The 26,049-nt window shown below is 39.3% G+C and overlaps 1 protein-coding gene across 4 annotated transcripts in view; it reads right to left on the bottom strand.

The window, feature by feature from the left end:
* Psd3 (pleckstrin and Sec7 domain containing 3) overlaps positions 1–26,049 on the bottom strand; it is a 372,681-nt gene that overhangs the window by 74,988 nt on the left and 271,644 nt on the right. For all 4 annotated transcript variants that reach the window (XM_041674594.1, XM_041674595.1, XM_041674597.1 and 1 more), the window contains one exon: positions 22,083–22,126. In XM_041674594.1, the coding sequence (XP_041530528.1) occupies positions 22,083–22,126 (44 nt within the window). The remainder of the gene's footprint in view (positions 1–22,082; positions 22,127–26,049) is intronic.

Here is a 26,049-nt window from a genome sequence, read left to right as displayed (position 1 = left end):
CACCCACCCACTGAGACAGTGGGGCTGATCTATTGGGAGCTCACCAAGGCCAGCTGGACTATGACTGAAAAAGCATGGGATAAAACCGGACTCTCTGAACATGGCGAACAATGAGGGATGATGAGAAGCCAAGGACAATGGCATGGAGTTTTGATCCTACTTCATGTTCGGGCTTTGTGGGAGCCTAGCCAGTTTGGATGTTCACCTTCCTAGACATGGATGGAGGGGGGAGGACCTTGGACTTTCCACAGGGCAGGGAACCCTGATGGCTCTTTGGAATGGAGAGGGAGGGGGAGAGGAGTGGGAGGAGGGAGAGAAGGGTGGGAGGAGGGGGAGGGAAATGGGAGGCTGGGAGGAAGGGGAAACTTTTTTTTTCCTTTTCTCAATAAAAAAAAAAATAAAAATAAAAAAAATGGCACATAGGAAAGAGAAAAAAAAAACAACAACACCAAGAACAAAAGTTCTCAAATATTCCATCCTGTAAAACAAGTACTTTCAGTGTTGTAAAGATCATGAATGGGCCTTGTTAGGTTCTGGCGGCAAAACTTAACCTGCTCCCAGACACAGGCTGGTACCATCTGGGGGCAGCTGTCTGGATCCTAAGAATGGACTCCTTGGGTCTGTGATGGCTGCCACAGAAGTGCTATTTACTGTAGCAAGACTGTGAGAACTTTCCTGGATCTTATCCAGAGGCCGTCCTTTCTCCACACCATCTCCACATTGTTTTTCAACACAGATGACAGAAATATGAAACAATTGTGTTCCACCTGTATTCACATCATTCCTAAATGTAACACTTCAGAGCTATATTTATTCATTTTGAACAGATGTCAAACTGTGACCACCGATTATTTTGGATTTTCTGCAGAGGCAATCAAGCTGTCACAGTAATTTCTGCTTTCTAGAACTGCATATCTATACCTCTGCTTCTCATGCAACATTAGGTAGGGCTTCCACTCTGATACTGAGAATCAGTGCTGAGAGGAAATGGCATTTTCTCCCATTTGTGGGCTGAAATAGGCAAACTTTTAAGTTTCTCATTACAACACTAACAGTTTTATTTGATCTGTGAATATTGAGGGTTCTGACATTGTGCTCATGACACATTGGTCTGTGCTTTAATGATTTTATCCAGTTTGCTGGTTATAACACTTGGGGCATGTGAGAATGTGTATTGGTGCTCCTGTTTACGTCTATATTCTTGGAGAGAATATAAAGAAGCAGGAAAATTTGCTCCATAAATGCTTGGCAGGATTTACCAGTAACACCATTTAGGTGTAATACTGGTTAAGAAGGTAAGACATTACTTTTTCAACTGTTTTAATATATGATGGCCAATGAGTTTTGACTGACATTTTCTTTAAAGAATTTGTTCCCATCAAATCTGTGGGCATAGAGCTGTCTATAACATCTCTTTGCAATCCTTTAAATGTCATAGGGTTTAAAATTATATTTCTTCTTTCATATCTAAAATTAGTAATGTTAATTTAAGCTCTAAATTTTATCTTTTAGTTAACTCTCTTAATTACTGTTCTCAATTTCATTAATTTCTATACTAACTTCTTTGTCTTTTTTTTATATTTTATTTTTTTTATGGAGAAAAGGGAAAAAAAAAGTTTCCCCCTCCTCCTAGTCTCCCATTTCCCTCCCCCTCCTCCCACCCTTCTCTCCCTCCTCCCACTCCTCTCCCCCTCCCTCTCCATTCCAAAGAGCCATCAGGGTTCCCTGCCCTGTGGAAAGTCCAAGGTCCTCCCCCCTCCGTCCATGTGAACATCCAAACTGGCTAGGCTCCCACAAAGCCCGAACATGAAGTAGGATCAAAACTCCGTGCCATTGTCCTTGGCTTCTCATCATCCCTCATTGTTCGCCATGTTCAGAGAGTCTGGTTTTATCCCATGCTTTTTCAGTCATAGTCCAGCTGGCCTTGGTGAGCTCCCAATAGATCAGCCCCACTGTCTCAGTGGGTGGGTGCACCCTCGTGGTTCTGACTTCCTTGCTCATCTTCTCCCTCCTTCCGCTCCTCATTGGGACCTTGGGAGCTCAGTTCAGTGCTCCAATGTGGGTCTCTGTCTTTATCTCCATCCATCACCAGATGAAGGTTCTATGGTGATATGCAAGATATTCGTCAGTATTGCTATAGGATAGGGTCATTTCAGGTTCCCTATCCTCATCTGCCCAAGGAACTAACTGGGGACATCACCTTGGGCTCCTGGGAGCCACTCTAGGTTCAAGTCTCTTGCCAGCCCTAAGGTGGCTCCCTTAACTAAGAATTGTGCTTCCGTGCTTCCCTATCCAGCCTTCCTTTATCCCAATCATCCTGTTTCCCCAAGTTCTCCCCATCCTCCCCTTCTCATTTTTCTCTCCCCATCTCCCAATACTCCCAACCCACCCCACCCTAAGATCCCAATTTTCTCCCCGGCAATTTTATCTACTTCCCATAGGCAAGAGGATAACTATGTTTTTCCTTGGGTTCACCTTCTTATTTAGCTTCTTTAAGTTCACCAATTGTAGACTCCGTGACCCTTATTTATGGCTATAAACCAATTATGAGTGAGTACATCCCATGTTCATTTTTTGGGTCTGGGTTACCTCACTCAGGATAGTGTTTTCTATTTCCATCCATTTGCATGCAAAATTTGAGAAGTCATTGTTTTTTACTGCAGCGTAGTACTCTAATGTGTATATATTCCACACTTTCTTCAACCATTCTTCCATTGAAGGACACCTAGGTTGTTTCCAGGTTCTGGCTATTACAAATAATACTGCTATGAACATAGTTGAACAAATGCTCTTGTCATATGCTAGGGCATCTCTTGGGTATATTCCCAAGAGTGGTATTGCTGGGTCCAGGTTGAGCCCAAATTTCCTGAGAAACCGAAACACTGATTTCCAAAGTGGTAGCACAAGATTGCATTCCCACCAGCAATGGATGAGTGTACCCCTTCCTCCACAGCCTCTCCAGCAAAGGCTATCATTGGTGTTTTTAATTTTAGCCATTCTGACAGGTGTAAGATGATATCTCAAAGTTGTTTTGATTTGCATTTCCCTGATTACTAAGGAAGTTAAGCCTGACCTTAAGTGCCTTTTATCCATTTGAACTTCTTCTGTTGAGAATTCTCTGTTCAGTTCAGTGCCCCATTTTTTAATTGGGTTGATTAGCCTTTTGCGGTCTAGTTTCTTGAGTTCTCTATATATTTTGGAGATCAGACCTTTGTCTGTTGCGGGGTTGGTGAAGATCTTCTCCCAGTCAGTAGGTTGCCTTTTTGTCTTAGTGACAGTCTCCTTTGCTTTACAGAAGCTTCTCAGTTTTAGTACGTCCCATTTATTCAATGTTGCCCTTAATGTCTGTGCTGCTGGGGTTATACCTAGGAAGCGATCTACTGTGCCCATCTGTTGTAGGGTACTTCCCACTTTCTCTTCTATCAGGTTCAGTGTGTTCAGATTGATATTGAGGTCTTTAATCCATTTGGACTTGAGTTTTGTGCATGGTGATAGATGTGGATCTATTTTCATTCTTCTACAGGTTGACATCCAGTTGTGCCAGCACCATTTGTTGAAGATGCTTTCTTTCTTCCATTGTATACTTTTAGCTCCTTTATCGAAAATGAGGTGTTCATAGGTTTGTGGGTTAAAATCTGGGTCTTCTATACGATTCCATTGGTCGACTTTTCTGTTTTTATGCCAGTACCACACTGTTTTCATTACTGTAGCTCTGTAATAGAGTTTGAAGTCAGGGATGTAATGCCTCCAGAAGATCCTTTATTGTATAGGATTGTTTTGGCTATCCTGGGTTTTTTGTTTTTCCATATAAAGTTGATTATTGTCCTCTCAAGATCTGTGAAGAATTTTGATGGGACCTTGATGGGGATTGCACTGAATCTATAAATTGCCTTTGTTAGAATTGCCATTTTTACTATGTTGATCCTCCCAATCCAAGAGCAGGGGAGGTCCTTCCATTTTATGGTATCCTCTTCAATTTCTTTCTTCAATGCCTTAAAGTTCTTGTCAAAGAGATCTTTCACTTCCTTGGTTAGAGTTACCCCAATATATTTTATGCTGTTTGTGGCTATCGTAAAAGGTGAAGCTTCTCTGATTTCCCTCTCTGCTTCCATATCCTTTGTGTATAAGAGGGCGACTGACTTTTTGGAGTTGATCTTGTATCCTGCCACATTACTAAAGCTGTTTATCAGCTGTAAAAGTTCTTTGGTGGAGTTTTGGGGGTCGCTTATGTACACTATCATATCATCTGCAAATAACGAAAGTTTAACTTCTTCCTTTCCAATTCGAATCCCCTTGATCCCATTATGTTGTCTTATTGCTATTGCTAGAACTTCAAGCACTATATTGAAGAGGTATGGCGAGAGTGGACAGCCTTGTCGTGTTCCTGAGTTAAGTGGGATGGCTTTGAGTTTCTCTCCGTTTAATTTGATGTTAGCTGTCGGCTTGCTGTATATAGCTTTTATTATATTTAGGTATGACCCTTGTATCCCTAATCTCTCCAATACTATTATCATAAAGGGATGTTGAATTTTGTCAAATGCTTTTTCAGCATCTAATGAAATGATCATATTTTTTTTTTCTTTCAGTTTATTTATATGTTGGATTACATTGAAAGATTTTCGTATGTTGAACCAGCCCTGCATCCCTGGTATGAAGCCTACTTGATCATAATGGATAATTTTCCTAATGTGTTCTTGGATATGGTTTGCCAGTATTTTGTTGAGGATTTTTGCGTTGATGTTCATGAGTGAGATTGGCCTATAATTCTCTTTCTTGGTCGAGTCTTTGGGCGGTTTTGGTATCAGAGTGACTGTAGCTTCATAAAAGGAATTTGGCAATGACTCTTCTGTTTCTATATTGTGGAATACATTAAGGAGTATAGGTATTAGCTCTTCTTGAAAGTTCTGGTAGAATTCTGCATTGAAACCATCTGGTCCTGGCCTTTTTTTGGAAGGGAGATTTTTGATAACAGCTTCAAATTCTTCGCGACTAACAGGTCTATTTAGGTTGTTCACCTGGTCCTGGTTTAACTTTGGTATATGGTATTTATCTAAAAAAGTGTCCATTTCTTTTACATTTTCCAGTTTTGTGGCATACAGGCTTTTGTAGTAAGATCTAACGATTCTCGGAATTTCCTCTGTGTCTGTGGTTATGTCCCCCTTTTCATTTCTGATCCTATTAATTTGCATATTCTCTCTCTGCCGTTTGATTAGTTTGGATAGGGGTTTATCAATCTTGTTGATTTTCTCCAGGAACCAGCTTTTTGTTTCATTGATTCTTTGGATTGTTTTCTGTGTTTCTATTTTGTTGAATTCAGCCCTCAGTTTGATTATTTCCAGTCTTCTACTTCTCCTGGGCCTGTCTGCTTCTTTTTTTTCTAGAGCTTTTAGGTGGGCTGTTAAGTCTCCAATGTGTGCTTTCTCTGTTTCCTTTAAGTGGGCACTTAGTGCTATGAACTTTCCTCTCAGGACTGCTTTCATAGTGTCCCATAAGTTTGAGTAGGTTGTTTCTTTATTTTCATTGAATTCAAGGAAGACTTTAATTTCTTTCTTTATTTCTTCCTTGATCCAGGTGTGGTTCAGTAGTTGACTGTTCAGTTCCCATGAGTTTGTAGGCTTTCTGGGGGTAGCATTGTTGTTGAATTCTAACTTTAATCCATGGTGATCTGTAAGACACAGGAGGTTACGAATATTTTTTTGTAACTGTGGAAGTTTGCTTTGTTACCAAGTATGTGGTCAATTTTTGAGAAGGTTCCATGAGCTGCAGAGAAGAAGGTATATTCTTTCCTATTTGGGTGGAATTTTCTATAGATGTCTGTTAAGTCCATTTGATTCATTACCTCCATTAATTCTCTTATTTCTCTGTTAGGTTTCTGTCTGATTGACCTGTCCATTGGTGAGAGAGGAGTGTTGAAGTCTCCTACTATTAGTGTGTGTGGTTTGATGGCTGCCTTGAGTTTTAGTAATGTTTCTTTTACGTACGTGGGTGCTTTTATATTAGGGGCATAGATATTCAGGATTGAGACTTCATCCTGATGAATTGTTCCTGTTATGAGTATAAAATGTCCTTCTCCATCTCTTCTGAATGATTTAAGATTGAAGTCAACTTTGTTAGAAATTAGTATGGCCACACCTGCTTGATAAACCTTTTCCCATCCCTTTACTCTGAGTAGGTGTCTGTCTTTGTGGTTAAGATGTGTTTCTTGTAAACAGCAGAATGTTGGATCCTGTTTTCGTATCCAATCTCTTAGCCTGTTCCTTTTTAAAGGTGAGTTGAGCCCATTGACATTAAGTGATTTTAATGACCAGTGGTTGTTAACTCCGGTCACTTTTTAAGTAGTAGAGTTTGTGTGTTTCCTTTCTTTGAGTTGTGCTGGTGAAGGGTCTAGATGACTGAGTTATTGTGGTTATTGTTGGACTCCTTGGTTTATGATTTTCCTTCTATTACTCTCTGTAAGGCTGGATTTGTGGCTATGTATTGTTTAAATTTGTTTTTATCCTAGAAAATTTTGTTTTCTCCATTTATAGTGAACGAAAGCTCGGCTGGGTATAGTAGTCTGGGCTTGCATCCATGGTCTCTTAGTTTCTGCAGTACATCTATCCGGGACCTTCTGGCTTTCATTGTTTCCATAGAGAAATCAGGTGTAAATCTGATAGGTTTACCTTTATAAGTAACTTGGCCTTTTTCCTTTGCAGCTCTTAATATTCTTTCTTTATTCTGTATGTTTTGTGTTTTGATTATTATATGGAGAGGAGATGTTATTTTTTTGGTCCAGTCTATTCGGTGTTCTGTATGCTTCTTGAACCTTCAAAGGAATATCCTTCTTTAGGTTGGGAAAGTTTTCTTCTATAATTGTATTAAATATATTTTCTGGACCGTTGAGCTGTACTTCTTCTCTTTCTTCTATCCCAATTATTCTTAGGTTTGGTCTTTTTATTGTGTCCCATATTTCCTGAATGTTTTGTGATGAGAGGTTGTTGGCTTTGCTGTTTTCTTTGATCAGTGTGTTTATTTTCTCTATGGTATCTTCAGTGTCTGAAATTCTTTCTTCTATCTCTTGTAATCTGTTGTCTCTGTATTTCCTTTTCATTTACCCAGATTTTCCATCTCCATCCTTCCCTCGGTTTGTGTTTTCTTCATTACTTCCAATTCATTCTTCATGTCTTGAACTGCTTCCCTTACCTGTTTGATTGCTTTTTCTTGTTTCTCTTGGTTTTCTTGGGTATCTTTGAGCGATTTATTCATTTCCTCTACCTTTTTGTTTGTGATCTCTCATTGTTTATGGCAGTTTTTCACCTCCTGTTTAAGGTCTTCTATTATTTTCATATAATTCATTTTTGAGTCGATTCCTTCTAATTCTTCTAGAGTAGGGTGTACAATTCTTCTTCTTTCGGGATCCCTGGATTCTGGTGATGTCATGTTGCCTTTCAGGTTGTTAGAGGAATTCTTGCCTTGGCGCCTTCCCATCTCTTCCTTCAAATGGAGCCAGGAGAGGCCTGGTGTCTTGGTCTAGTCTTTGCTGTGACTGACTCTCTGGGTGTAACTCTTCAGTGTAGAAGCAGGAACCGTCCGGTCCAGATGAAACTCCTCAGCACTGAAACATAGACGCCTGTCCAGATGGAACTCCTCAGTACCTCTTCTTTGTCTTTTCTATCTACTTTTGGTTTTAACAGATCTTTCCCCTCCTGGCTGCAGGCTCCTAATGTAGAAAGTTCAATCCCTGATTTGAAAACCCGTTCTTTCTCTAACTATACACAAGTTGCTAAGTAAGGAAGTATTACCTTTTTGTATGCATTTTTTTTATTATTAAAACTTTCCGCCTCTTCCCCACCTCCCCTTTTCCTCCTCCTTCCCCCACTCCCCAGGCCTCACTCTCCTTCCCCTCCCTCTCCAGTCTGAAGATCAGTCAGGGTTCCCTGCCCTGTGGGAAGTCCAAGATCCTACCCCCTCCATCCAAGTCTAGGAAGGTGAGCATCCAAACAGGCTAGGCTCCCACAAAGCCAGTACGTGCAGTAGGATCAAAACTCAGTGCCATTGTCCTTGGCTTCTCATCAGCCCTCACTGTCCGCCATGTTCAGAGAGTCCTGTTTTATACCATGCTTTTTCAGTTTACCATAGCACACAAATTATGAAAAGATGAATTTTCATTTCTCCCTTTAGATTAAACCATTTAAATTTCTCTTCAGAGTTATTGCCCTCACGAACTATTTAAAAGCATGCTGCATAGTCTCTACATTTTTATTGGATTTTACAATTTAGTTGTTGATTTTTCACTTAAGTCCATTCTAGTCTGAGGGCAAATGTAAACTTTCCACTTAAAAATTTGTTAGGATATATTTTACTGTGGCTGGGAATGTGACTAACTATGGTTAACTGATGGAGGAAGGTCATTGGCTAATAAAGGAACTGCCTTGGCCCATTTTATTGGTTAGAGAATAGGTGGGAGGAGTAAACAGAACAGAATGCTGGGAGGAAGAGGAAGTGAGCGAGCTCAGTCTCGACAGCTCTCTTCTCTGGAGCAGACGCCTGAGAGAGACGCCATGCCCCGCTCCCGGGATGAAGCTCCGACCCAGGATGGACATAGGCTAGAATCTTCCTGGTAAGCGCACCTTGGGGTGCCATACACAGATGATTAGAAATGGGCTAAATTAATATGTGAGTTAGCCTAGAAGAGAATGGGCCAAGCAGTGTTTAAATGAATACAGTTTGTGTGTTGTTATTTCGGGCATAAGCTAGCCGTGCGGGCGGCTGGGGTACTGGGGACACAGCCCCGCTGCCCTTTTTACTACAGTTAACATTCTACATGTCCTTGAGAATGTGAATTCTGTTGTTACTATAGGAATTCACCAACAGATATCAATTATACCCAGTCTGTTGATGGTGCAGGAAAAATGCACAGTGCTGAACTCTGACTTTCAGCCTCCTGGATCAGCCAGTTCATGTGTAAGGTTTAGAGTCTACCAGCTTGCCCATGGTGACGTTTGTTAGATGCACACGTTAAGGTCTATCATGGCTTTTTGGAGAATAGACTCCTCTCTTATTGCCATCATCACACACCTTCTTCATTCCTGAAAGTTTTCTTGCTCTTCAACTTCTCAGCTGAGCTGATATGGCTACTCTGTCCTTTTCCTCAGTTCCAGTTATCACAGTTTGTTTCAGTCCATCCTGCTGCTCTAGCTCATATGTGTATTTACATTTAAAATGCGTTTCCTTGAGTCAACAGTAGGTTTACTTTGTAGTTTGAAATGAAATGCCAAGATATAAGGTTCTCACTCATTCCCTAATTTCACTCATTTATTTTCTCTCATATCTTCTGAGCTGTCTGGATCTGTGGCTTGCTGTCTGACATTGGTGGGAAATTCTCAGTCGTTACTGGTTCATTATCTCTTTCCCTTCCCCCTTGTTTCTTTCCCACATGCTGTCAGGATGCTACACACCCTTCACAGCTGTTGAGTTCTCAGATATTCTGTCCGTTTTCTAAATCTTAGACCCTACCCTCTTTTCTACACTCAGAAGTTCCTACTGATATATCCTCAAGTTTAGAATCTTTTCTCACACATGTTTATACTATTAATGGGCCCAAACATCCTACCATGTCTTTTAATATATAGTTTCATTTTTTTCCCTTAGAACTCCCATCTCTTTGCTAATATCTCCCATCTGTTCACACATGCTGCTTACTTTATCCATTGCAGTACTTAGCATCTTAAGCAGCGTTAAGTCCCAGCTCTGACAAATCCAACTTTCTTACATTAGCTGACCCTGACTCTGATGCTGCCTCTGCCTCTTCAAATTGTGTTCCCTGATTTTAGTATGCTCTTTATTTTTCCTTATATCTAGAAATGTGTTATGTATTAAAAAATAAGTATATTAAATAATATGTAACATATATTAAATAATAATAAAATTACAGGACAGCGTAATGCCTTGATAAGTGTATATGTTGGAAGTGTTCTAGAATTTCAGGATTTGATGTCAGGTTGTCAATGAGTCAGAAGTACCAGGTTCTGTGTGCCTTCAATTTTTACAAATTATCCCTATAGGTTGGGCAGGGAGACACCTTGGTATTGAAGTGCACATTTTCATTCCCTCTATCAGGTAGCTTGAGCAAAACTCACTAGCTGCAGCTTTTTGATCTGTGTATATTTTCTCTAGCAGAAACAAAGAAAGGAATGAGGTACCAAGCCCCACTCTAAATCCCAAGTCACAGCTATGATCTCCATAATTTATGATCTTCTTCTCAGAATCGCTCTAAAGCTAGATGTCATCATCTCACTGAAAATCACGATCTAGACAGGAGATGTCAGAAGTTACAGGAAGAGAGCTCACAGGACTACAAGAGAATGTCCCTAACTGTGGCATCATTTCACCTACACGAATACATGTGGAACACAGCAGGTAGCAGGCAGCCTAACATCCATTCTCCTCCATGGAGGAAGCATCTGGATATGTTCCTTGTGACACACTCAGTGCCAGCTTGATAGATATCAGAATCAAATCAAGCACTAAAGTTGCTAGGAAGCAACAAACTGATGAAAATACCTAGGGGGTGAATAAGACACAATGAGGAGCATCTCTTGACTGAAATAAGGCAATATATGGTCCAGCAGAGTTGTGTACAGAGCACTGTCCAGCCACAATAACAGAGAAGAGTGTACATAAAACAAGATGGCTGCCCAGCATGAGGACTATTCTGGGGTGGGAGAAATTGGGTAATGGATTGTGGTAATTGTCAGATCTTATAGTTTATTTTAAAAGAAAACTCTGAAATTACACTCAAATGAGTTTCTAAAATAATCAACCCAACACTTTAAAACAACAGGTGAATATGGTTTGATACACGAGTAAATAAATCACTACGCTGGATACTGAGATGTATTAAGCCAGATGATAGGAGATAAACTAAAGCAGTGATAAGTCATCATGGGTTGTCTGTTGTTCTACATTTTATGCCATAAGGCAGGAGGAGTTTAAAATGGATCTGCCCTCATCACTTACCAAAAATAAAAACAAAGCATGTAGATAAACTTCAAAACATTACTGCAAGTATGAAACACATTGCATTTTATTTTCTAAAAATAGCTGGGTTTGGCATAGACCTTTAAATTGTGAAAGCATGGTTTGTGCTTTATCTAAGTGTTAAGCTCTGTGGGGCGCCCTTTAATATCAGAAAGAATGCTGCCAGATGTGAAGAAGATGGGGGCTCATAGCTCACTTTCTAAATAAAAATCTATTTTTAACAATTGTAGTGCTTAGTTTTCTAAACTAAGAGCATCATAATGGGAGGCCTTTATATGTGTCTTTAAAGAAAAAGGCTTTTGCACAAGTAAGATAGCAACATTAAAGTCACACTCCGTCTAGTCACCAACCAGATGACTTCGCATATTCCCCCTGAAAATGGGAAGTAATGACAGCTTCTCTATCAAGGCCTGCTTTTTCTGTGCTACAACTGTCTTCACATGAAACCCTGAAACATTCCAAGGATCCATCTCAATCCAATCACTCAGAGACCACATTTACACAGGAAATACATAATGTTTCTTTTTCCCTTTCCCTTCTGAATTACCATTTGAAAGGGAAGAATTTGGTGACAAATTACTCCAGTCTCCTATATGCTTGAATTATAAACATTTGAAAAAGACACCATTTTCACTGAGAAAAAGTGGGAAAAAGAAACAACACTTCGAGAGAGGAAATGTTAAGTGTGGGCTATGATCTAGGATAACAAGATGACATTTTATAGAGTTGTCTGAGGAATTCTCTAATTATCTGTCCTGAAGCTTCGCTTACTTCAAACTCTAAAGACCAACTGAAGCTCAGGATCAATTTTTAGATAGCAAATTTCCAGATGATATGTTTTCTTCAGCTCCAAATCTTAAGTTAAATGCCAATTTTTAATCATTATGCCATCTGTTTTTTTAATATTCAACTAATCTCTTAAGTGTACAAAATAATGTGATTTAATGTGATTCGTCGTGACATTTTCACACATGCATGTCACTGTGCTTTGCTCACACTCCTCCCTAGTAGTAATATCCTGTCTGTAAACACTGTGCACATCCTCTCAAGCTGCGGTGGTAACACTGACGTTACAACACTGGCATTACCCAGAGTGACGCATGAGGCAGTACCTACCACGGTAGGAATATGAACAGACGTCCCCAAAACAATGACACAAAGAAGAAACTACTGTGATTTATCTTTTTCATGGAAACAACTTTATCTCAGGGTAAAAATATTCCAAGAAAGGGATGGAGAATTGTTTAACTGGTGGAGTGTTTGCCTAGCATGCATGAGGCCCTGGATTTGATCTGCAGCACCCTATGAAACTAGCTATGTGAAGCAAGCCTGTAATTCGGGCACTCCGGATTCAGAGCGGGATGGTCAGACTTCAAGGCTACCCTCAGCTACAAAAGCAGGAAAAGCCCAGCTGGGCTACAGGAGATTTGGGTTGTTGTTGTTATTAATATAATTAACTGATTAACTGATTTTTGATGATGCTAATCACACTTTAGAACACTACTTTTCAAAATAATTTATCTTCATTTCTATGTGTGTTGTTGTTTTTCCTGCAAATATGCATGGGTGAGGGTGTTAGATCTTAGAGTTACAGACATTGGTGAGCTGCCACGTGGGTGGTGGGAATTGAACCTGAGTCCTCTAAAAGAGCATCTCTCTAGCTCTAGAACACTACCTTAAACCCAAAGGCAGACAAGGGGCATTCAGTTATTATTACTAGATGATTCTGATTTGTGGAAGTGAGGAAGCCCAAAGGAAGGATTTCATGGAATAAATTATTAAAAGAAAAACTTAAATGAGATGAACTCATCTTCATAAGTAAAGGTGACACATCTAAGTCAGTCTGAAGTATAAAAGAAAGGTGTCTTGGGCAAAACAAAATGATTTGTTCTTAGAGGGTGGCTATTTCCCACAGAGAAACAGAAATTACATTTTAATTATTTTACATTATTACTGAAAATTTGAATCAACACCCAGTTAAGTAAAATATTACAAGGAAATTTTAAAAAAGCAAGAATAAAGGAGTTCTGAGGATTCATTTCTTAGAAAAAGGCTTCAAGAGACACAGAAAAATGGAAGTAATAATCAATTTCAGTCCAAACCCTTAGGTGAGATACAGAATTAAAGTGCTCAGCCACAAGGACAGGTAGCAAGTTGCTGCACATCCTCTCCATCCCTCAAGCTTCCTCCCAGAAAAGAGTTATAGACAAGGCAGGTGAGAAAAAGTGGGAAAATTCTGTAAGTCCTTCTGGGCCCTGCCAAGTGTGGAGTACAAGAAGCAGATGTGACTGCAGCCCAGGTCTGCTCCTAATAAGGGAAAGTGTGAAAGGAGGAGAGGCCGCTGCAAGAATGAGAATGTAAAAACACGACACATGCACTCTCTCAAACACACACGTACACAGGCACTCACACTCACATACTCACTCACTCATACAATTCACACACACACACACACACACACACATTGACTCATACCATATACACACACTTAAAGCACATTCATACCACAAACATACGCCCACAAGACACATAACACACTCACAATACAATACACCTACACCATACACAGACTCACAAACATTTATATCACGATCATACAAACTCACACCACACACATACTCATACCACACACCCCATGAACACGTACACATACTTATACCATACAGACATATTACACATACGCACACACTCACACCACATACATCCATACATCCGTATTTATATACACACACCATTGACATATATCATAATATACAAAATCATATAACATACCATTCTCTCTCTCTCTCTCTCTCTCTTTCACACACACACACACACACACACACACACACACACACACACACTAGACATAGCAGTAAAGAAGTGGGAACAAGTCGTGAAAGTTTTTCCATTTTCTGGTGTCAGCAAATTAGTCTCTGAGCAACAATGGTATCAGAAAGAACAGTTACATTTAAAGTTCACAAAGTGGAAGTTTAATGGTTGCCCTTTGAAACGTGCAGAGGTAGTCTAAAAGATGAAGAGGGACAGAAAAAGCCCAGTGTCCCACTACACCACAGAATAATTTGAGGGCAGACAAGAAATGGTTTAGTTTAGAAGAAAAGATAGCAAAGATTTTGAAATGGTCTCATCATGAATGGTAGGGTAGGGTAATATGAAGCAGCAAAGATTATGCCATGATGCAGTTAAAAATGTGTATTCAGACTCAAAATGAGGAGCAGGAGCAACGTACTAAGAAGAGAGTATAACCCAGGAGCTCTGTATTGAAAATGAGCTATATTGTGACTTCATTAAAGTGAGACCAGGTACATGCATCAGGTACACACATGTTAAAGAAGACTCCTTGGCATTCCTATATACAGATGCCATATAGCTATAACAAAAATCATACAGGTTAAGGCATTAAATTCATTATTTTTTTTCTGTTGAGTACTATTTTTAACATTGCCACATTGTTAGCTGTATTCTCTGAAGATTCCCCTGTGAGTATATTTTAAAGAAGTCTAGAATTAGTTATAAAGGCTGTCTTATCTCTCTCCTATTCCCTACTTTGATTTTTGTAAACTTGAACTCTGAATTGCTTTAAACCTAAGGAAAATGTCATAGTGGTGTATAGACTTTTGTTCTTTCTGAATTCCCAGCATTCCTCATAGGACAAAGCAGTTCAACAAATATGCACTTTATGAATAATGAGCAGCTGAGCAAAGGGATGGAGACAGAGGTACAGTGTTTTTTTCCGTGTACGGTGGCTGAGTTCTTTCCAGCAGCCAGACAACTCTGTGCCTACTTCACTACAATTTTTACATTCTCATTCTTGCAGCGGCCTCTCCTCCTTTCACACTTTCCCTTATTAGGAGCAGACCTGGGCTGCAGTCACATCTGCTTCTTGTACTCCACACTTGGCAGAGCCCAGAAGGACTTACAGAATGGAACAGGGAGCGGTTGATCTCACAGTTGATCCTGGCAATACCTGAAATTCTACGAGCAACTGATGGGACTCATACACCAATGTAAAGCTCTCTGATACAAAAATGCTCAGACATGACGTCTGCTCTCCAATAAGGGCTGTCGTAAGACTATATACCTATGGGGAAGCCAGGCTTGGCATCAGAGGAAACAAAGCCTGGCTTTGCCACAGTACCAGCTTCGTGTCTTTGGACCTATGAGTGAATGTTTCTTGATTTCTGTTTTCCTCTCATAGAGAAAGAAGGTTCTATGTTAGAGCAATGCACTCCCCAACCTTGTACATACATTTACAAAAGAAAAACTATTTAGTAAAACTTTAGTCACATTTTAAAAATAGCATAATAGGAGTACTGTTTGTTACTTGATTGCCATGTCCTTCTTCTGTCACTCACATTCCCAAGGAGAGGGCTCCCTCAGATATTCCCATGTATGTAACAGCTGAGACCCCTTTAGATAGCATAGCAGTCCATAATTCTACATGTCTGTCTCCTCTAAGGCTCTGATATCAACATCACAGCAATTACCACTCAAGTGTGCACTACCTTACAAATTCCACAGGAGCAGCATCCTTTGTTTGCGTTCTGAACATGCACATACACAATCAACCTTTCCGATAGCCTTTTATGGAATCTCCACTGCACACAGGCATTACGGCAGGCAAAGCAGGAAATATAGGGAGAAATCAGACATGTTTCATTTCCTCAAGAAACCTGGAATCTAATGAAATTTTATTCAAAGTAGCTATAATGGAGGGTATAAACTGATAGTTGTATCAGATAAAATAAAATGGAGATCATTTCTGGTTGGTAAGGCCAGGAAAGATGTAATGGAATGGGTGTCATATAAGCTGAGATCTGGGGGTAAGGTTCCATGCAGAGAAAGTAGAGAAAGTGAAAAGACCATGGGCCAAGTACTGGTAACTGTGCTTAGTTGAAAGGAGGACTGTGTGAAGACAGCACTGTAATAAAATAGGTAACAGACAGAAAGTATGGGGCCTACTTGAAGTTTTACAGCATGGGGATGCTTTGATCAGGTTAATGTAGAAGAAAGAAACAAGAGACGGGCATACACATCTTGCTCTGGAGATACACAGGATGCACGCTTCAATAAGTATGAGTAGCAGCAGCATGATTGAAGGGAAGGGCATTACTGAAAGCCAGGTTTAGAGAAGCTGTGGTTGAAGTCAAAGGTGATGTAGAAGTCAAAACCCAGGTAGGCAGAAAGTTACTAGTATCTATAACAGTAATGAATATACTATAAGAGCCAGAAAGAGAGGGTGCATGCAAGTGCTGGCCCAAAGCCCTGCAGCACAATGTAAAGGTAACTGAGACTCAGGAAAGTAGGCAGAACTCCATTTGTTGAGGGAGCATTTGTACAGGGTTGGCAGATAAAGTTTAAGGGGTGAAGGAGAACAATGATCTTAAGAGATAATTGTAGTGTTGAACTTAGGGAGGTACAGACTGACACACATGCATAAGAAGTGGAAAATTAATCAGAGAGGTATAAAGAGAGTCAGAAGGGCACTGTGGTGCAGCTCTACATGTGGAGCAACACATTTATTAAGGAAAAGCAGCGTGATCTAGCGGATCCCATAAGGCTGAGGTCCAGAACTGCCTTCTGAAGTGCGTTCTACCAACACTGGTTTCAACAGATGATCAGCAGTACTGTAAACCTGAGGCAAACCTTCCCGTCACAAGCTGACTGAACTTGTGGTATTTATCACAGCAGCAGAAAGCAAAGTAGGACAGCTACCTGCCTTTCTCCACACTGCTTCATCCACCCCATTCCCTTCGCTTCTTGGTTTTATAGTCACTCTATTCAACAATGATTTTATTTACACAGGAAAGTCGCCTAGGATATGTTCATATAAAGTAAAATTCAAGAACAGGATACCAGAACTGGAAAGATACTCATGATGATTCTATCCAACTTCTTTGTTTTGTAGAAGGTTAAAAAATAATTAACGGCCACAGTGCCTTACTTTTCTTCTTTATAAAACACAAACCAGTAGTATACATCCAAGCATATGGAGTAGGGATGCAAAGCAGAAAAGGAGAGAAAATAAGTAGAACCTGAGTTTTCCCAGCTACAGCATAAAGTGTGAACTGAAGTACAATCCATTTTTGGATAGTGTTGCAGAATACTTCTGGGTCCTCAGTAAGTCACCTGAGATGCAATCACTGACATTAACTTGGTCTACTGAGAAGGAAACTCATACTCAGAACTGACTCCACAATGAGTGTGATGCCTGGTGCCCCTAGAAGTCAGAAGATGGTGTAGGGTCTTCTGGAACTGGAGCTATGGTTGTGAATACCATACCCTGCCAGTGCTGGGAACTGAACTCTCTTCTCTGTAGGAACAGCATGTGCTCTCTACCATGACGGTTGAGAATGTTACAGGAACTCCTTAAAATGATACATTGCTGTTAAGTGAGCGTTATCATGTATGAATACAGAATGCAGGTGATTACACTTGCAAATATTAAATTCCTAAATGGAGTCACCTACAACAGCAATATATAACCTGGAATTAGTGGAATAATTCAAATGATACTAACTTTAAAAACTCACTATGCATATGTGTGTGGGAGGGCATAGGGAGAAGGTGTATGGGCACCAGCCTGTCATGATACATGTGGAGTTCAGAGGACAACTTTAGAATAATAACAAGTTCTCTCTCACCAACTAAGCCATCTCAACAACAAACCTAATAATTATTAAAAAAAATTAATTGTATATTAGTGAAAATTTAATAAGAAAGTATTATTTGCTTATGTAAAGTTAAGTAGAATTTATTTAAACAATATTTCCTAAAGCATAAGCCCTGAAACAGTATATTTTACTGTCAAGCAGATTCAAAATTATTCCTTCCTTTTAGAGACTGTTAATAATATGCAATACCTTGAGAGATTATTAATAATATGTAATGTTCTAAACTTGAAGTTTAAAACAAATGGGTGGCTTAGCTTAATCATTTCTCAAGTTTATCTACCCATGGAATCTTTTTCCTCTTTTCATTAATATTGATTCATGTCACAGTAGACTAGAGTCATAAATAACAAGATTGGCTTCATTTGATATTTGATGATAGCAAGAGGAAAACTCAAATAAGTAGATGATACATATACCATGTATTTTAGGTTTTGGTATAAAAACAATTTTCAAAGATTCATTATAAGGTAACAAACTTATAGGTGAGAGCAAAAGAAGAATGCTAACAAACACTACCACCACCAAGAGAAACAGAGTTCTCAAGGTTTACTCAGGTTTTACATAAAGCAGGTAAGACAAATGACATAAAATAAGAACTAGTTATACATACTTTACTCTCTAAAATCACCTCCAAGGCATAAAGAAAGGTAGTGTGATGTGGGATTCCCCTCTGTATGATGTGAATATGTTTTATTACCAGTGGTTAATAAAGAAGATTTTTTGACCTATGGCAGGGCAGAATATAGCAATATCTCTAAGCAGAGACAGAGGAAGAAAGAAAGTGGAGTCAGACAGATGGCTTGTAGCTGCCCAAGAAGCAAGAGGTAACAAACCACGAGTCTCATAATAAAATAGAAAATAATAGAATGGGTTAATTTAAGATGTAAGAGCTAGCTAGAAATATGCTCACGTCATTGGTCAAGCAGGGCTATAATTAAGTCTCTGTGTGATTATTTGGGTCTGGGCAGTATGTAAATGAAAGTGTAGTCTTCATTTACAAACAGCACCCAAATGTTTGGCAAGAATATCCACATAAAGTCTAAGTAAGCTTTTAAAAAAAGGGCTTCTAGACCCATAAAAATGGAAGTCAATTGGGGCTTCTTGGTAGCCGAGTATTTTCAGGTAGGCTCTGTTTGCTGACAGCGAGCAGAGGCACAGCTGCTTTAAGAGAAGGTTTCCTGACTCAGCTTTAGCAGCAAAAACTGTGTGGCTCCTTTAAGAGGAAGTTTCCTGGTTCATGTTGGTGGCTCAAATGCTCTGGTTCTTTTGGGAGGTCCTGTTACAGGGCACTTAAATGAGGTTTGTGGGCAGCCTGCTGCAAGTTACTAGGTGGCTGCATGGGTCAAGTGCTTCCCAGAGTCGGGTGGTAAACATGACTCCCAAAGCTTGCAGTAAATGGACCTCCGCCATGTTGAAAAGCAGAGCAAGATAGAACAAACAGACAATGTGATTGCTCTGGTCCTTGCCATACTTGCTTATCAGTTTAAAGCAGTGATTCAAAAAAAGGATTACAGATATACAATAAAGAAGACAGATTCAAACATAAATAAACCTCTAGATGGGTCATAATGTGTTTTAAAAATGGATGTAGGCTCTTAGCCAAGAGGATAACTATATGTTTTTCCTTGGGTTCACCTTCTTACTTAGCTTCTTTAGGTTCACCTATTGTAGACTCCGTGGCCCTAATTTATGGCTAGAAACCAATTATGAGCGAGTACATCCCATGTTCATCTTTTTGGGTGTGGGACACCTCACTCAGGATAGTGTTTTCTATTTCCATCCATTTGCCTGCAAAGTTCGAGAAGTCATTGTTTTTTACCGCAGCGTAGTACTCTAGCGTGTATATATTCCATACTTTCTTCATCCATTCTTCCATTGAAGGGCATCTAGGTTGTTTCCAGGTTCTGGCTATTACAAATAATCAGAGACCCACACTGGAGCACTGGACTGAGCTCCCAAGGTCCCAATGAGGAGCAGAAGGAGGGAGAACATGAGCAAAGAAGTCGGGACCACGAGGCGTGCACCCACCCACTGAGACAGTGGAGCTGATCTACTGGGAGCTCACCAAGGCCAGCTGGACTGTGACCGAAAAAGCATGGGATAAAACCGGACTCTCTGAACATGGCGAACAATGAGGGCTGATGAGACGCCAAGGACAATGGCACGGGGTTTTGATCCTACTTAATGTGCTGGCTTTGTGGAAGCCTAGCCAGTTTGGATGTTCACCTTCCTAGATATGGACGGAGGGGGGAGGACCTAGGACTTACCACAGGGCAGGGAACCTGGACTGCTCTGTGGACTGGAGAGGGAGGGGGAGAGGAGTGGGGGGAGGGGTAGAAGGGTGGGAGAAGGGGGAGAAGGGTGGGAGGAGGGGGAGGGAAATGGGAGGCTGGGAGGAGGTGGAAACTTGTTTTTTGTTTATGTTTTTTTTCTTCTTTTCTTAATAAAAAAATTATTAAAAAAAAATGGATGTAGGCTAAAAAACAGAAGAAAAAGAGTATAGGCAGTTATAAAAAAATAGTTTTAAAAAAATAAAACAAAGTCTTTAAAGAGACAGTAAAAGTAATATAAAAGAGTACAGACAATCAAAGATTAAAGGCATAAAGAAAATAAAATAAACATTAAAAAGTAATATAGTTAAAAATAATCTGTGTAAAGATGGAAAATACACAGAGAGTCTGGATTATGTGTATTATTGTATTTTCTTTGTATTTTTGACTGTTAATGAGTTAACTGCTGAAAAACATTTGATTCTGGGGGCTGCTAAGCTAAACCAAAATATATATTTTAAAGCTATCTTGACTTCAAAATTTGAGTCTAAGAATCTGTCACTTTGGAAAAGAGGTTCTGCTTTTGTTTCTACAGAGGATGGGAACCTGTGGATTCCTTCCAGGCTAATGTGGTTTGATGGAACAAGAGCCCCCAAAAGTTCTCCATGAACCCTAAAAATACTTCACACAACAAAAAGCAGGAAGCAGTTCGGGAGAAAACTATGCCCAAATTCCCAAAATGATTGTTTATAAATGTCTGTTTTTATTTCAAGGCTATTGATTATAAATGATTAATGGTCACAGTCAATTACTAAAAAAAATAAGGGGGATATGATACTGTGTACATGTATATGTCTACTCTTGTTTACAGGCTAATAGTCATCTATAATAACCAAACTTTTAATAATTCTGGTTAGGTTTTCTAGATATACAGAGATACATTTCAGTTAGATAATCTTCAATACTTCAAAGAACTATGGAATATGGCATTTAGAAGGTTTTAAGAATGTAGACTTATCTCAACAATGAGACATGTCTGATTCTAGCAACATGAATTACTTCAGAGAGGCTGATGGGCACTGAAGAAACTCTATGAAATTTGTCTTCAATGTGATAAGTCTTGCCATTTGGACAATGAATTGCTCTATCCTGCGTTTCTTGATAGCATTCTCTATAAACCAGACATGCAGGACCCACAGAAAAATGACTGCTGAACTTGCCAAAAGAAAATGAGACAGTCTTTCAGGGTTCCTGCTTCTGAAAGAGTCTGCCAGACATTCTTCAGGGCACAGAAGAAAGTGACTGAGTAACAGCTAATATAGGTGAAACAGTCTTTCAAATTTCCTGCTTCACTGAAAAGTCTGCTGGATACTATGGACCTGTAGGCTGAAGATGTATTCCCCAATGGTACAGATGAACTTTGAGTTACTGTCCAGGCAGCAAGATGTCTCTGTCAATTCTAGAGTTTTAGAAGTTGCTTACAATGCACTTCCTGTTTTATTAGGTAATATTATATTCTTCTTGGGGTCTTTGAAGGAGTTGAAGACAGTTATAGTTTTTCTTAGTATGATAAAAGATAAATGAGATCTGAAACTTTAGACTCACAAAGATATATTGTAACTGTAATTCTTGCTTGGTATCTTTCATTTTTTTTTGTAATTTTACTATGTTAAAGTTAAAACCCTCCTTTTTATTTAGACAGAAAGGGGGAAATGATATGGGATTCCCCTCTGTATGCTGTGAATATGTTTCATTACCACTGGTTAATAAAGAAGCTTCTTTGGCCTATGGCAGGGGAGAATATAGCAAGGTGGGGATATCTAAGCAGAGATAGAGGAGGAAAAAAGGTGGAATCAGGCAGATGCCATGTAGCTGCCCAAGAAGCAAGTGGTAACAAACCATAAGCCTCATGGTAAAATATAAAATAATAGAAATGAGTTAACTTAAGATGAAAGAGCTAGGTAAAAATACGCCCAAGCCATTGGTCAAGCAGTGTTATAATTAATATAGTTTGTGTGTGATTATTTGGGTCCAGGTCACCCAGAAATAAAAACACAGTCTTCATTTGCAGCAGTGTGAAAAACCACATTATTAAAAAGCTGATATCAAACATACTCACACTGCCCATTCAAGCTTCTCATTCTTGATTGAATTGTACAAGGCCTGTAAACAGAGGAAATAAGATCAAATTAGTATTTTTAATTCTGTTCCATATGCTGAATTCAGTAAAAAAGTAAAGTCAAAGGCTTCAGTAAATTTTGAGCAACTTCCTCATGCCTTCACAATCAGAATATATTAACTGATTGGTCTCTAGAAGCTTAAGAATTCACAGGGGAGAAAAATGAGCATTTTGTGAAACAAAGAAACATTCAGTAAGCAAAAACTATCTTTTATAAATAACATATAGTACTGTGCATTGTTTCTTGGTATAGTAGAATTAGGCTATGATTGAACTCAAGCAGCACATTCTATTTCATTCACTTAAAAACCATCTTCATAAATATGGACTTTAAGGGTAGTCACACTCTTCAATAATGGAAGAAATATCATTACTCTTATATTACCTGAATAGACACATGGAAGAAAGCATTAAGTCAGATATGGTAATGCATCCTGGGATAGTTTTAAGAGTTTCTACACCACTAACTCAAGTGGTTTTTATTATTCCAAGGTCATTATTTTCCCTATGGTTCAGTAAGTGCTACCTCCATATCTATGTATACTAATGATGAAGGAGACAGAAAGCTTCCCAAGAGCTTGGTAAAACACACATAGCCTTCCTGGCCCTCCCAAAATCAGTATTCCAAATAAAGTCCTTATGATCAATTTGCTCATCTACAGCATATACCCAGGAAAGAGCTTTAATTAAGAATAAGACAAAAGAAAGGTAAGACAAATGCATTTGCAAAGGCATGGCAGAAAATAATACAGAAAAAAAAAACAGTAAAACCTACGATGCTAGAACTTTTTCTCAATAAAATCTTGGATCTGTTAGAGCTTGAATGTTCAGCAAAAGATCTCTACTCTGAGAATGGAGAGGAGGATCAGCTGCTACTTGGCCACTCGTCGGATGAGGGAAGGCAGGCTTCAGAAGGTTGTCACATGTCAGCAAAAAGACTATTTCCATAGCAAATTCCCTTATCAATGCTCATCCAAATTTAGCAAAAATACACTGAAACTACAGATTTTGTCAAAGTGACAAGGAAAGAACCAGTGCAACTCTAATCAAAAAGCAAAACAATAAAAAAACATAAAATACCCTTCACCCCCAAAACAAACAAACAAACACACAAACAAACAAACAACAAGAGCTCCAAATGAGAAGATCTTAAAACCCTAACACAATGCCACAAACGGAAAAGTCTACACCATGAATCTTAGTTTTAGACCAGGAGAGGTATTGCACACCTATAACATAGCACAAGGGAGGCTGAAAAGTGTTAACCGTAAGTTTCAGATAAGCCTGAACTAATAAAAATTTCAGGGTCACCCTGAGCTATATAGTGAGGCTTTTTCTCAAAAACGGTAAACAAAATATATGAACAAAATTATTATAAGTCCTCTGAAAGCATGCCTTCAGACAGTGCATAATGTCTACCAGAAAAAAATTAATTTCCTACTCAGATTTGGATTCCTTCCCAAGATCATATGTAAGACATGCAAATATTGAATATTTTATGTGCAAATGCTCCAATGCATGAAAAAAGTCTGAAACATTTTTGGACCAAGCATTTTAGACAAGGGTTGCCCAATCTATACTATCACCTTTACTCTTTTATTGTCTTTCTGTTGCACAGGAAGAGAGACACCAGGTGACTTCTGCAAATCCACACTAAGACGACACGTAAGAACTAAGATTTCAATACAAGATGTGGAAAAAAAAAGAAAGATTTCCTTTGCTTTTTTGAGGCAGGTCTCATATAGCTGAAGTTGTTCTCCAACTCACTTCAGAGCTGAGAATGATCTTGAACTTCCCTAGCTCCCCTGTACTGGGAAAAGAGGCATGTAATCTAATCTAAAAAGATAAGCTTCACAGAAGAGTCACTGTTGCTAGGACACATGCTTCAAATGCCTGTGTCAGTGAGGAAACGCTTGTTAAAATGGCCTGTACTCTCAGTCCACTTCTAATCAAATGTATTGGCCATGTGAGTGGTTAAAACTGGAGGTGCAGGCTACAGCTCAACAAAATAATCCTTGGGCCTGGGAAGATGGCTCAGTTAATAAAGTTCACACCATCTAAGCAGAGGGGACTTCAATTAGTATCCTTAGCACCTATATTAAAAAAAAATGCCATGTATGGAGCATGCATCTGTAACTTCTGTAACTAGAAGAAAGATTCCTGTTACTCTCTGGTCTAGCTGAATCAGGGAGCTCCAGAATCAGTAAATAAAATGGAGAATGCCTGAGTAAGAAGACACACAGCATTAATCTTTGTATGATTTTCTCTTTCTCCCTCCTGCCCACATAGACATCAGGGTTTGTGGATTAACACTGTCCTGGCTGGCTGTCCACTCCCCTTGCATTGACAGCGAGGGTAAAGTGGGAGAAAATTACCACAGGACCCACCCATATGGATACCCACAGTGAGGTGATGCTTGCTGTGAAGGCTGAATAGCTACCATCCAAAGATGCCTATGTCCTGATTCTTAAAAAAAAAAAAAAAAAAAAAAAAAAAAAATCTCTGAATATTTCCTTATATGGCAAAAAATCTTTAGATCAAATTTAAAGAGTTTGTGATGGGGAAAGTCTGTGGGTGGGCTCTAAATGTAATCACAAGTATCTTTACAAGAAGAAGGCTGAGAGCAATTTAAAGAAGCAGAAGAGAAGGCAGAAGAAAAAGAGGCCAGGACGGTGAAGTGATGAAGTCATTAGCCAGGATTCCCTGCAACCCCGAAGCGAGAACAGATTCTCCTTGGACATTTCAGAGGAAGTGCCGCCCTGTCTTCACATGAATCTCACAGTCCCAGTCTCCTAAACTGTGAGGGGATATATTTCTCAACGTTTTAATATGCAATGTGTTTGTGGTCACTTGTTATAGCAGCCACAGAAAACCAATGCACTAGGGTATAAATGAAAGGCAGATAACTTAATAAAGGCAATTTTCAGAAATATTTACATGCTAGCCCTACATAAAAGTATCTTTTACTTTATAGATATGATCTGAAAGTATGAGCGTATATACCAAAATCTGACAAGTAAGTTTTATAAATCAAGGGAATTTAAAATTTTGGACCCTAGCCCAGATCTCTAGAGCTTTCCTGGAGGATTCTGCATGAATTACCAGCAAATATTTCAAATGCCTCTCAGACACTATGTAAAAATTCACTGTTCTCTGAGTTTAAAAATTCGGTTTCTAACCAAAATTCCTCCGCCTTACCCCAGAACTATTGAATGACCCTCCTACTGACACTGAACAGGAAAGGCAGTTTTTCTAATATGAAGGCGATTAATCTAAAGCACGAGAAAGCAAAACAAATACTTAAATTACAGAAGTATGGGAATTTGGTCTAAATTTACTTTTAAGTCTTTGTTCCTCACTTCTGATTGCTTCTCGAAGATGATAAAGTGCCATTTTATTCAAAGCTTAGCACCTCTCTGGCAGCCCACACAGGCTCTGCAATCTCTTCCCATTACCACATTGTATAATCAGAAGTCTCGCTGTTTCTCCAGAAGCACATTTTGTGTAGTTGATGGAACACATGCACTTTAGCTAAAACATCTCTAAATTCCAATGGTGGTTTTTCCTCAGTGGATCCTGAATAATTATGAAAAGCATGGGAGATGTTACCCAGCTTCCATTTTTAGCAGAAGTGATAGTGATCACAGTGGAATTTATACCACTGAAGTTACACTACCATCGCCAAGGCCATGAATACTTTTTCCAAATGCAATGGCAACTCATGCATGCATTTTGAATAAAGCTGATTTTTATGTAGAGAGTTAAATATACCAACTTTTACAGTGATACCAGAGAAGAGCATATTTGAAAAAGACATGTTTGCTGGACCTGTAATCGCAGCAATCAGAAGGCCAAAGAGGGAATGTTGTCCCAAGTTAGACGCCATCCTACCTGAGGACTGAAATCC

This window comes from Microtus oregoni, unplaced genomic scaffold (assembly GCF_018167655.1).
Source record: "Microtus oregoni isolate MIOR12 unplaced genomic scaffold, Mior012 000025F_ref0000491, whole genome shotgun sequence".
NCBI lineage: Eukaryota > Metazoa > Chordata > Mammalia > Rodentia > Cricetidae > Microtus > Microtus oregoni.
Note: the sequence above shows the minus strand (reverse complement) of the source record. Positions and strands in the feature narration are given on the sequence as shown.